This window comes from the organism of the source record quoted next, unplaced genomic scaffold (assembly GCF_019419815.1).
Source record: "Pyrus x bretschneideri cultivar Hongxiangsu unplaced genomic scaffold, Pyrus_bretschneideri_v1 Contig35, whole genome shotgun sequence".
NCBI lineage: Eukaryota > Viridiplantae > Streptophyta > Magnoliopsida > Rosales > Rosaceae > Pyrus > Pyrus x bretschneideri.
The window spans coordinates 289,097-303,464 of NW_025999668.1; the positions used below are offsets into that span (position 1 = coordinate 289,097).

General features: G+C 37.5%; 1 protein-coding gene across 1 annotated transcript in view; it reads left to right on the forward strand.

The window, feature by feature from the left end:
* The first annotated feature begins 8,172 nt into the window (after positions 1 to 8,172).
* Positions 8,173 to 14,368, forward strand: part of LOC103943722 — a 31,650-nt gene continuing 25,454 nt past the window's right edge. Inside the window, exons 1-2 of the mRNA XM_048591696.1 lie at positions 8,173 to 8,205; positions 10,863 to 11,251. Coding sequence (XP_048447653.1) covers positions 10,865 to 11,251 — 387 coding nt within the window. The 5' untranslated portion in view covers positions 8,173 to 8,205; positions 10,863 to 10,864. The remainder of the gene's footprint in view (positions 8,206 to 10,862; positions 11,252 to 14,368) is intronic.

The following is a 14,368-nucleotide window of genomic DNA, read 5'->3' on the forward strand; positions in this document are numbered from 1 at the left end:
TTTCACCTACCTTTACCACTTCTTTGGTCGACATCCTCTTCCTAGTGGTGCAAAGCTCCTTTAGAAACTTGGCGTACCTCGGGACTTGCTTGATTGCATCCAAAAGGGGTATGTTTACTTGAACTTTCTGAAATGTCTCAAGGATGTCCTTCTCGGCTTCTTCTTTCTTTGTTAGAATGAACCTACTAGGAAAAGGCACATTCGAAGGAAAAACATTAGTAGGAACCGAATTTGACACATTCTTACCCTTTTTGGCCGAATTGGACACTTTGGGGTCACTCAAAGCTTGCGGCAAAGGGGTTTCCACCTTTGCCGTGGGTTGGCCTATTTCCTCCTCTTCAATTCTCAGTTTTTCGTCCTCGTGAAGACCTGATGGTGATGGTGTAGGACCTGCCCCGACTTCTTTTCCACTTCTCAAGAGTATGGCCTTTGCACTTTCGAAGCCTCCCTTGGGGTTTGGAATGGTAGAACTAGGAAGTTGGCCTTGCTCACGAAACTTCCCTACAAAATCTGCAATCTGCCCAATTTGTTTCTCCAATTGCTCCACCCTCTTATCTTGGTTTTGCATGGCTTTGGCTTGATTTTCTTGCCCCTGAGACAAATTAGTTAGTAACTTAAGAAGTGTATCATTGTTTAAAGTGTTACCTTAACTTGTTTGGGCAGATTGTGGAGGTGCTTGTGTGGGTGCGTATGGCTTGTTGTAGAAGCCCGGGGGTTGTTGCCTAAAGCCTCCTTGTTGTGGTGGTTGTTGGGGCTCCCTCCATTTGAAGTTTGGGTGGTCTCTCCAACCTGGATTATAGGTGTTAGAATACGGATCGTTCCTTGGTTGGTTTTGGCCTTGGAATCCAATTGCATTTGCGCTTTCCCATCCACCATTTTCAATGAGTTGTGGGCACTTATCAGAAGCATGTCCTTGGATAGAACACACTCCGCATACAATTGGTCCTTGCATCCTCATTCCTTCGGCCATCTGAGACACAATGGAAGTAAGATTAGCTAATTGGGAATGAATGTCGGGTGTGGAACTTACCTCATGCACGTGTTGCCGTGGGGGTCCTCTTTGGCCTACTCCTTCGTATTGTTGAGCGTTCAATGCTCGATTAGCAATCAAGACCTTGGCAGCCATGGGCGTCTTGTCCACTAATGCTCCACCCGCCGAGGCATCGAGCATTTGACGTTCAATTGGTAGGAGCCCCTCGTAGAAGTAACAAGGGATTTAAAACGTTCATAATACGTAGGAAAAGACTCACCTTCATCTTGCTGAATTCCACTTATCCTTTTACGTAAAAGGATGATTCGAGAAGTTGGGAAAAACTTCTCCAAAAATGCCCTCTTCATACTCTCCCATGAAGTGACGGTTCCGGGAGCTAATTCCTACAACCAATCGTTGGCTTTGTCCATTAAAGAGAATGGAAAAGCCTTCATCTTCAAAATACTTCCATCGACGTTGACGGGAGTCATACTTGAACACACCACCTCGAATTCCTTCAGATGCTTGTTCGGATCCTCCATGGACAACCCATGGTATTTCGGAATGTGGTGAAGCAAACTTGACTTCAACTCAAACTCCTCGGTCTTACCTTCGGCCGATGGGGGATATTGGATACACAAAGGTGCGGCATTATCCAATCCCGAAGCAGAAAGCTCCTTGAGTGTCCGGTTGTCCACGGCCATGCCTTGTGGTTCTTCAAATACCCTTGCCGTGGCCTCTTCAAATATCCCTGCCGTGGCCTCTTCTTCCTCTTCTAGGACTTGTTCTTCAAGGTCAGGTTCTGGGCTTGGTGGATTTGATTCGTGTTGCTTCTTCTTTCGTCTCAAAGTCCTCTCAAAATCGCTGTCAAAGTCCAAGATATCCTCACGAATCGGTTGAGAACTCCGAGTCATACACTAGTACCTAAAACAAGAAAACAAAACAAGGTCAGAAACTTTAACAAAATAAACAAATAAACAGAAAGTAAACAATCCAAGGGATTAGCAAAGTTGCTAATCCCCGGCAACGGCGCCAAAAATTTGATGCGAACTAAATAAGCACACAAATTGAAACCCTCTTTTGACAATTGTAGTATATGTATAAGTAGGGATCGTTCTTAACCGGGGATTAGGAGGGATTGCTACATCACTTGAAAACTGACTCAAAAACGTAAAACAAAGGTTAAAACACTAAACTAGACTTAAAGAATACAAAACTAAACACTTAAAACACTAAAACAAACCAAAAGACTCAAAACAGCACCAAAACACTCAAAACTGCCTTAAAAACACAATCTGGGCAGTTTTGAGCACTTTGACTACTTTGGACGAATTTGGGTAATAAATTGAATCAAAACACTTAGAAACACAAACTAAGACACTTTCTAACTAAATTGGACACTAAGGTAAAGGGGGATTGAGTTTTTGACGAAATTAAATAAAATGCACAGAATGTAATTCAAACAGATTTTAAATATGAATTTGATGAAAATATGGATGAATGCTAGCTAGAAGGTTCTTCTCCACACATGTTACACTTGCATACAAGATGATTTTCAGTTGGTCTTTCGATGAATCATGAAACTCAACACCCCGGGTTAATTAGGTTCGCTTAAATTAACCTTCAAGTTCTCCTTAAGTTAATGAATTGGATGGGGCAGCGCATACGCAATTCAAAACATTCTCCAAAAGTCCTTTACGTGAAAAGCACAATAAAGATACATTCAAAGATCATTAAGCAACATGAAAACTATAAGTGTTGACGAGGCATTAGTTACTATAATGAGCATGAAACTAGTGCCAAGAATTCGTTTAACGCGATTGTTTATAAGCAACCTCCACTACTTGTGAATATAAGTTTGTAACTATTAGGTGAAACTCACTTATATTCTAGCATCATATTCATGCATGAAAATTAAGCGTGCACTCTCAATAAACATACACAAATAAGTTATCAATCAAGCAGTTAAACAAATTGAATCCACAACTCATGAAATTCCAACCAAAGGTAATCAATTCATATTGCAAGCATAAACACGGTTTCGAATCACCCCCTAGCTAACTAGGGATTTAGCCTCTCATGTTCACAGAAAGAGAAACAAAATTGAAATTAAACATAAAGAACAAAAGATTGATTACACCTAGAACGCCCAACGAATCCACTTGAATTTCTCTGCGTCTAAGCTCCTCTTTCTTCTTCTCCTTGCTGCGGCAGAGATGGTTTAGGGAGTTTTTGGATGTTATTTTGGGTTGGGGATGGATTTAGGGAGGTGTGGTGGTGCGGCAAGGAAGTGGGAAGGTGTATGGAGGTTGGGAATGGTGTGGGTGATGTATGGGAAGCTGCGGCAAGGATGGGAGGTTGCTGGAATGGAGGGGGAAGGCTGCGGCAGAGAAGAATAATGGGATGGTGGCTGCGGCTTAGGTTGAATAGGGTGAATGATGAAGAGTGAATGAATGAAAAGGCTCTAGGGTGAAAGAAATAGGTGCGGCTTAGGGGGAATTAGGTTTATGGTGGCTGAATGATGAGAGAAAAGGGATGGAATTTGCGGCTGATATGGATGATGGATTAATGGGAGGCTAAGGATTCAAGGGAGAATATGGAAGGGTGGCTGCAAGATGAAAAGAGTGAATGATTGGAAGAGAAACTAGGGTGCGGCAAGCTTTAGTTTATATAGGGTTTAGAAAAATAAAACCCTAGCTTATTTTTATTAACTAAAATTAAATTAAAAGCTGCTAGAATTAGGGAATTAAATCAGAAATTAAAGGGGATGGCTGCAAGGTGCGGCTAGGGTTTAGGTTAGGAGAGGGAAATAGGGTTTAAGTGCATGACATTGGACCTAAATACCCCCCCTTGCACGGCAAGGGAAGGAAAGAAAGGGATTGGGCACGGCAAAGGGTTTTAAGGGCCCTAGGGCCTTCGTTTTGTGTCCTAAAGTGCCTACAAGGCCTTCAAAGTGGCTAGAAAATACGGACGTTTAAGATTAGGAAAGGTTACCAACGGGAAACCTAGGGTTAACTTTCCTACTTCAAGTAGGAAACCTTGTTTGAGTAGGAATCCTCGTTTTGGTAGGAATTCATCGTTGGAGTAGGAATTCATCGTTTCTTCAAGTCTTCAACTCATTTATTCCTCTTTTGCTCCAAAAGGCTCCAATTTGCATCTTCTTGCACACTTTGGCCTTATAATCTGAAAATACACAAAAGTGACCTTAAACACTAAAATAACTAAGGAAACACAACATAAATGCATGAGAACAAGCTAATTAAGTTGCATGAATATGCTCCTATCAAATTCCCCCACACTTAGCTTTTGCTAGTCCTCGAGCAAAACAAAACAACTAAAGAAAATAAGATGAAGCAAAACAAACAAAATAAAACCTAAACCTTCCAACGTTTGCCTCAGGGATTTCCAATGAAACATGACATGTCAAAGATCATTACTCACATAGCTTTTAGTCTTCCTTCCCCTCAAGCACATACTTAATCATAGTCACCATTCACTAGTTCGCATTTAATCAATTAAAACACATTTTGAATGTAGTAACATGCCTTAGAGAATTCCCTCAATTCCTCACTAGTTATGCACTCAATTTTCACTCAGATTTTCTGACTACACACCCTACACTAGTTATATGTGAGAAGATTGATGTAAACATGAAAGACTAGTACTCACATATGTTATAACAAAGAAAGCAATTTCTGGAGTAATTAAACGTGTTTAGATATGATCTCATGAATGGAATGCTACTACTTAGATGCGAGAACCAGTGACACCATATGCTCATACCAAATTCAAACTCCACAAATTGAAATGCACAACACTCAAGATAGAAGTCAAGGGTTGTAATGGGGCTTGGGGTATTGGCTAACAAGGAAAGGTAGGGATAAACAAAAGTTCTTTAAGCAATAGCGAGCAAAGTAATGAAATTAAGACTTAGAATTCACTTGGCATGCAGAAATCAACTTTTAGACATAAGGGGGAAATTCAACAACTCTTAGGGCCTAATTCATTGTTTTGGGCCCTTACTTCAACAACCAATACTTTGGAACTCTTTTCAACTGTTTTTTCATTTTTTTTTTCTTTTCTTTTCTTTCTTTCTTCTTTTCTTCCTTTTTTTTTTTTTTTTTTTTTTTTTTTTTTTTTTTTTTTTAACCGTGCCTATGGCACATAAACTCACATCCATCATTCTTCCCCCACACTTATTTTCTGCAACACATTGATAAAAAGGAAGTCACTTTTAGTCATGCTTACTATGCTTCAAGAACAAGGGTAAGGATGGTCCTAATCTAGGCTAGGCGAGGATAATATGGGTTAACAAAGAACATGGGCTAACAAGGCTCAATGGGGTTAAACTTAAACACAAAATGAGTGAAAGGCATACGGCTTATTTGGCTTTGATGGTGGTCACTACACAACTTCATCTTGAATACGTGTTATGTAAATCAATGACATGCTTTGAATGAAATGGGCATGAGTTCTAGCATTTGGAACTAAGTGATGACACGCCTTCTAAGTAGTAACCAAGCAAAGAATAATGAGATCATGCAATGACTTTAGAAAACAATGATGCACAGATTATTACTCTCCAAATAACGTTTAGGCTCAAGTCTCACAGGGATGTAGCGTTAATTTGAGTTCATTCCTTCAAGCATGTTACAAAAACTAATTTTTTTCTTTGTGATTACATGTGAATTCGTAAACTATAACTACAACTAAGCATAAACCAAAGAGTATATCAAACGTCCATCCATGTTTGTAACTTTCTTTAACCATCATGCAATTAAAAACCAAATCCTCATCATTGTGTTGGAAGGTAACCTACGACACAAACAAACACACAAAAACAACTCTTTTTGGGTTTTTCAACACAATTTTTCAAATTTTTATGGGTTTTTCGGATTTTTAAGTCAACACACACTAAAACACTCTAAAATAGCTTAAAAACACTTAAAAACAGCAAGGAACAACATTGGAAGTTATGGGTGATAAAATCCCACGAATTTGCATCAACACATTTAGTTACCCCCCCCCACACTTGAATCAAACATTGTCCTCAATGTTTTAAGCCTAAAATCACACCAAACAAAAGTAAACACACAAACAGCAACTAAACATACTAAGCAAGGCAGAATGTAAATAACAAAGAGAAGAGGTTAGGAACGCAAATCTGGTTATGGAGTGTAAATTCCATCTTCTCCTTGGTGATTGCATGGGTTGCCTCCCACGAAGCGCTTGCTTTAACGTCTTGCAGTCGGACGACGTTATGCTCATTCCCCATTAGAGCCCACGGCATGCAATGGGATCTCCTCCACAACATGCTCAACAAAGTTCTCGTTGTAGGGTTTCAACCTATGGCCATTCACCTTGAATTCTTGTCCAGTTTTCAAACTTTGTATTTGGACTGCACCATGCACAAAAACATTAGTGATAACAAATGGACCAGCCCACTTAGAACGTAACTTACCGGGGAATAATCGAAGACGGGAATTGAATAACAACACTTTCTGCCCGATTGAGAAGGTTTTGCCTCTAATCATCTTGTCATGGACGGCCTGTTGGAAATATGCCCTGAAAGTCAATCTTTGGAAGAAACCTTTCAGGACAATGAATTGATGTATATATGACTCTTATACATCGGAAGGCAAAGATACTAATTGGGACTATCTCAATGAACGAAATATGTCCTAAATAGTGAATCCATGGACAATGGATCGATGGAAGAAGTAACCTAATGATGTTAGATTACAGAGACCTTCTTCTCATAACCATCATGTCCAAAAAGGTTCCTGGTCATAAGGATTGTCGGAGGGATACTGACAATCCATAGACTGGTACATACTATGTCCGCTTCAATTGGAAGGATGGAAAGTCTCATCCCATTCGTGTAGCGACACTAAGACAAGCATGTAGGTGCTCATTAAGGGAATGAGTTCACTGAACACAATCGAACGAGAGTACTTGCATGGAGGTCTACTCACATGTCAAGCAAGTAACTCTAATGGTTGGAATAATGTAAGTAATCCTTTGACCTGAGGCATCTCGTTGTCTTGTGGTTAAGTACTTAATCTTTGATTATGTTAAAGTCATTCCATTCGAGAGTGTCCAAGGCATCGTTGGGGTTAAGCCACTTAGCCATGAAGGCAAGTGAATGCGCAACAAGGAATCTCTAATCTTCGATAAGAGAGGATGAATACTCTAAGATATGATTCGGGAATCTTCGGCCGAAGTATCGAGCGTAATAAAGGAAAGCGTTCCTATACGTCTCAAATGAATCGTATAAGAAGGAATAATCACATTAGGGGTTTGACATTATAAATCCATACCCTAGTAATGTGATTGAGAGTATTGTTTTAGAGAAGGATCGAATTACATTGTAATTCCAACTGAATAGGTTCTCCGAATAACTTCTACATTAGCTTGGGTAGCCATGATATATGATTAGATGTCACTCATGGCTTGTGAGTTCTTCTAGATGATTAAATGTAGTCATTAAAAGGAAGGTGAATTAAAAGTAAGTTTTAAATCACTAAGTGATTGGATAATCAATTGGATTGGTGCCAATCACCTCACTGCCTTGCTAATTAGAACCTAAAAGATTGTTCACCGATACACTCTTGTAGTGAGTAACTAATGGATGAAGGAAATAATTAATTGGATTAATTAAGTGTTTTGATTAATTTAGAAAGTCTAAAGAAATCATAAAAGCGATAAAGATCGTTTTGGGCTTAAAGAAACGTTCGGGTTTAATCGGGCCCATTGGGCCAAAACCCATTGGGCTTTTATTCAAGCATTGGATGACTTGAAATAATTAAAAGCCCAAAGCCCAAATTAAACACAATAGGCCGGCCATATGAGAAGGGAGAGAAAGTAAGTCAATTGTTGATTTGTTTCTTTAAGAAATAAAAGGGACATAATATAATGAAAGTGTGTGTGAGTGTGTTAGGTGATTGAGAATACACAAAAGAAAAACCATTCTCTCTCTAATCTTCAAAGGCCGGCCACCAAGGGGATGAACTAGCTAATCATCTTATCACCCTTTGGTTAATTCCTTCATCTTTCTCATTACAAAGTGGGTGAGGATCTTTAGAGGTTTTCATATCTTTGGAAACTTGAAGAGGACCTAGGAGCACTCATTCTCAACAAAGTGGAGGAGGCAAGGAGGGAGGCTAGGCTCAAGGAGTTCAAGGAGCAAAGAGCTTGGAGGTGGTCAATCCTTGGTCTTAGATCTAGATCAAGAGGTACAAAACTACTCCTAAACTTTGTTCTTCAATAAATTGTTTTTGATGCATCTTATATAAACCTATGCATCTTGAAGGGGATTTGCATGACTATAGCTTTGATAAAATGTATGACATGCTTCCGTTGCTTTCGTATATAAATTTTGAATTGTATATGCATGCTAGTCACTAGAAATCCCACATAAATCTCATATTTTCCCTTCAAGTGGTATCAGAGCCAAAGGTTTATGTATGATGTGTCCTTTTAGATTTTATGCATATGGGTTTTAATTTTATGTATGTCATATTATTGCTTCATTCAAAATATGTTTATCTTTTGTTTTTTCAAATTGTTGAAAATTGTAAATCAAAAGTTGAAAAAGGATATGCAAGAAAAGTGTTTTTGATGCATGAATGAAGTTTGAGTTTAAATTGTTTTTCATTCAAAATATGTTTATCTTTTGTCTTTTTCAAATGTTGAAAAGGTGTATCAATAGTTGAGAAAGATATGTATGCAAAAATGTTTTGGATGCATGAATGAAAAGAGGGTTTAGAAACAAAAATTTTTGGGGTTTTATTCTTCAAAGGGGGTTCGGCTAAATGGGGATTTTTTGTTAGTGTTTGTGTTTTGTTTTGAACCTCACACACACACTTTGAAGCTAGAAAGTAGTGATCTTGTCACTTTTGTTTTTTGGGTTTGAAAAATCACCAAGAACATACAAATCTTGAAAATATGTTCATGGTTTTGTTCTTGGTGTTCATGGTTTGGTTTTTGGTGAAAATGGTTTTACATGCATTGTTTTGTGGTTATGGATGATGTACATACCATCCATAGCCTACACCAAAATTTAAATTAATACCTAGAATTGTCTAGATATATATTTCAATCATTCTTTTTCTTAAAGTCCTTAAAACAAAACTAAGTGGCAAACAAGATTTTTTCTTCTTTAAGTTGAAATAATGCAAGGTGGGTGAGACCTACCCACCTTCCCCTTAATATGGCCGGCCATCCTCAATGGTTTACCCACTTGAGGGTCCTTTTGTAATCATGAAAAGTTTGGTATTACTTTTAGTATTTATGGTTTGACCCCTAACTTTTTCATATTTGCATTTAGACCCCTACTATTTAAAAATTGAAATGTTTGATTTTAATTTTATTTAATGTTTAAACTCATCATTGAATTATGCCCATATGCACTAAATCTAATTGTTTATATGTTGCATTCCATTTGATTATTTAATATGATTGAGTAATTAGTAAATGGGTGACTATGGACTTATGCCTTAAACGATAATTGAGCTATGAGATAAGGCGCTAAAATCAAATTGTTTGAACCTTGGGAATGTGTTTTAATTACTGTTTCAATTGGACCTTGTCACGTTTCGACATTAATCTATCTCTCCCTCTTAGTATATGTAATTTGTAGGAATTTGTACAAATCGGTTTGTAATTCTTATTACTTCTTAATCTCTTTTAGTTAGTTGATTCCCTCTAGTGCTAGACTAGAGTTTCTTTAACTATTGGTAAGGAGACATAACTAAAAGAGGGTTTTGACATGAGATTCAAGATTAAATGGGTCCAACGCCCTAATAAGCAATGAATGATTGTCTTTCATTTCTAATGGCTCAATGAAAATGTTTTAATTGGATTGAAAAGCACGTAATTAAATTGACACAACCTCCCCGAGATCTTATTCAACAATGTTGGCTCGTTGTTGCAATAACCCAATAAGTCCATGGTCATCCAAGAGCCTAAGATAACTATAAAGTCCAATTTCAAAGGATTGCAAAACCCGTAGTAGTAGTAGTTACTTCCAATATTTGAAAAATTCGTTTTTGATATTGATTTGTTTTTCTCAAAACAAATAGTGGGAGTATCATACGCTACTAAACTATAATGATTTCAATTAGTAGTTATATATATCTCCAATATTTTGAAAAATGTTTTGATATTGATTTGTTTTATGAAAACGAATAGTGGGGATATCATATGCTACTAATTTCATTAACTTTGGACTAGTAGTTGTAATAGGACAATTTATTTGAATATGTTTAAATAAATAAAATTGATGAGACCTTAAAATCCCTCAACAAACGAATATTAAGTTGATAAACGAGAGATGTTTTTGAACATTTCTTCGTAGGCCTTCCACCGTGGTGGGCTCCAATCGTTTGTGACTTGTACACCGGCTTCACCCTATCATGGGGGAGTACAAAGTGCATGCTTACACTCAGGAGGAGTCCATGAACATATGATGAGGTAAGTGTAGGCAACGAGGATAGCCAACATCGTATCATCGTGAGGTTATTCTTGAACCCCTACATGAACTAAGCATGGTGGGAATAACTTAACTAAGTGCAATAATGCCAACATCGTATCATCGTGAGGCAACATTCTCTAGAGGCCAAACTAGATGGGTAATTACAAGAGTTGTAAATGGGTAAGTGTACCCTCTCATTATTATTTTTGCTAGCCAACATCGTATCATCGTGAGGTGGGCTTGGTAATAGTGAGCCTCCTATAACCTGCTAGGAGCTTTCTTTGAAATCTCCCGGATTCCATCTTGAGGGATATGGAATTTGCCAAAAATGGTGGGTGGTGTCATTCGGTTTAAAGACCCGAATCGTGTGACTTAAACAACAATCAAACTAATTTATTTTATTGTTTATGTATTTAGATATGGTTGGAAGCACATTCGCGAAAATACTCGACAAACATTGCCTAGAGGGGCACAATTTCCCATCATGGTATCGTAATGTCAAGATTCTCCTAACGTTGGAGAAGATTATTTACGTACTTGATAAGCCTCTTCCTGACATACCTCTTGGCCCTGAGGCCACAGAGGATGAACGTGCTAAGTATGACAAGCACGTTGAGGATGATACACAAGCCAAGTGCTATCTGTTGGCCTCCATGAATGAGGAGCTACAGAGACAGCACGAGGGCATGGACAGTGCATTTTCCATAATACTCCATCTTACGGAGTTATATGGTGAAGGGACGCGCAACCGTCGCTTTAACACTGTTTGTGAACTTGTGAAGACCAAGATGGTCAAAGGGGCTCCAGTGCATCTACATGCACTGAAGATGATAGGATTCATTGAACAACTGGAGAACCTAGGTACTCCACTTGACGGGGAATTGGCCCAGGACTTTATATTGGCTTCTCTTTCTGATTCATTCTCACAGTTCGTAATGAACTACAATATGAATAAAATAGATAGTACTCTCTCTGAGTTACTAAACATGTTAGTAACTGCTGAGAAGACTATGAAAGAGAACGTTGTAGGGACTGTTGCAGTAGCCTACAACAAGCCATCCTCTTCCAATCCTAAGCCGTATGGCAAAGGAAAGGGGAAGGAGATAAAGTCTCCCACTCCTAAGCCAAAAGGAGGAGTGAAGAAAAAGAAAAAGGAAATGGAGCCCAAGGGGACTTGCCACCACTGTGGAAAGGAGGGGCATTGGAGGAGGAATTGCAAGTTTTACCTTGCAACTCTTAAGGACAAGCCACAAGGTATGGTTTATGTTCTCATCTTCAATTCTAATTGTTAGATCTTCTAAATATTTATATTTGATATAAAGTGCTAATCACTTGTATAAATGTATATAGGTGGAGGAGCTAAGTAGAAGAGGAACAAGCAAATAAAAGAGTGAAGAAGGGTTCGGTCACCATGATTTTGCTTACTACTTGGGAAGTTTGTTTAGGCATTTAAAGATTGTCTTTAAACTTTCTTATTATGTTAAGAACTTATTATGTGGCTTCATATGATGGAAGACCACTATTAATGCCTAAATGTTTGAAGGTACTTAAATAAGTCTCTAAATGTTTAGAGCTAATTCCTTTTAAGTTAAACATTGTGAATGTTTGTGTTATCATATTAATGTAATGTGATGAATGCCTTCTAATATATTATTTCCTTAAAGTAGTGTTATGAATTGAATATTGTCTTGTTGTATCCTAGTTGAGATACAAGATTTATATCACATTATAATGATATAAGTAATAAGAAAAACGTTTTCTAGGGTTATCACTTAAAACACAATAATCAAGGTCACTCTTGATTCAATTAGTAGTTTTGAACAACTAATTGGGCATTCTTAAAATTGTTTTAAAATGTTAAGTGTGTTAGTGATTAAAACCAAGAAAGAAGTGTCTAAATCTATAAAAGGTTTAAAGATTTTAATCACTTAATAACAAGGCATCAACTTAATGAAGGTTGAAACAGATGAGCTTGAAAGGTTTTAAAGCTACTACACAATGTCCTCTACTCGTACATTCCACGTTTATACATTTTTTTGAATGTATGAAATCATTTCTCATTAAAGTCATAAGAAATAGTGGGAGGTGTTAAAATGAATATAAACTTGAATATGATTGGTTTATAGTTGTCTAAATAATAATAGTATTTGACTATTATTAAGAGTTTGAAATTTTAAATTGTTAAAAGACTCAAGCTCTTCAAAACGTTAAAAATCTATGTTGTGTAACATTCTAAAGAATAGTCTTTGAATGTTGGTTTCGTCAACCTAGCATAAAATGGTTATATGTTGGAAGTTGTCCATCATTCTCTTTTATGAGAACAAGCTAATAACAAAGCATATGGACAAGTTGATGAAACAAAAGGGAATAGTTTCAAAATGAGTCACAACATATAGTTTAACAACAAGACAATTCAAATCCGTCACCTCATGGTTCAAATCATAAAATTTTCTTATATGATAGAAAATCATTTTCATATGTGTCATAAAATCACAAAAGGGACACATGTATGGACTTGTGAGTAGATATCCAAAAGTGAAAGACCATGGGTTATCACTTTAAGATATTACTATATCCCAGGATCAGAACCAAAGCAACTGATAGAGTATTATTGCCTTTTAGAAAGGAACATCAAAGTGGGACTTTGGAAGCGTGCATTCACTTAGGTTACGAACCAAAGTGAAAATAACCCATTTTAACAAATGGAACTTCATAATGGATGAAGTACTAATCATATGAATGTATTGTTAGTATCGTACTACAATGGTCTCAAGGTTGGAGCAAAGTTTGTATAAAGTATACAAACGAAATATATATATCGATATATTGTTTTAGAAACTGCTTCAAAAGGTGTTTTGAATGGAAGGGGTTCTTTTAGAACCAATGATTGAATCCAAACCATAAGGTCGTTAGTAGGATACTACGACGTAATGGGGCGATAGCTCAAGCCATGGAATCAAGGTCTCATCAAAGTATTCGAACACAAGAAAGAGACATCATCAAAATGTTTTAGAAACATTTGATAAGTAAATCCCTTTTAAATTAAAAGGCGATTAAATACATAACCAAGTTAACCTACGAGCATAAGAGAAGGAGATTGTTGGATGTATAAGATACACTAGTGATTGACTTTAGTGCAAGTGGGAGATTGTTGGAAATATGCCCTGAAAGTCAATCTTTGGAAGAAACCTTTCAGGACAATGAATTGATGTATATATGACTCTTATACATCGGAAGGCAAAGATACTAATTGGGACTATCTCAATGAACGAAATATGTCCTAAATAGTGAATCCATGGACAATGGATCGATGGAAGAAGTAACCTAATGATGTTAGATTACAGAGACCTTCTTCTCATAACCATCATGTCCAAAAAGGTTCCTGGTCATAAGGATTGTCGGAGGGATACTGACAATCCATAGACTGGTACATACTATGTCCGCTTCAATTGGAAGGATGGAAAGTCTCATCCCATTCGTGTAGCGACACTAAGACAAGCATGTAGGTGCTCATTAAGGGAATGAGTTCACTGAACACAATCGAACGAGAGTACTTGCATGGAGGTCTACTCACATGTCAAGCAAGTAACTCTAATGGTTGGAATAATGTAAGTAATCCTTTGACCTGAGGCATCTCGTTGTCTTGTGGTTAAGTACTTAATCTTTGATTATGTTAAAGTCATTCCATTCGAGAGTGTCCAAGGCATCGTTGGGGTTAAGCCACTTAGCCATGAAGGCAAGTGAATGCGCAACAAGGAATCTCTAATCTTCGATAAGAGAGGATGAATACTCTAAGATATGATTCGGGAATCTTCGGCCGAAGTATCGAGCGTAATAAAGGAAAGCGTTCCTATACGTCTCAAATGAATCGTATAAGAAGGAATAATCACATTAGGGGTTTGACATTATAAATCCATACCCTA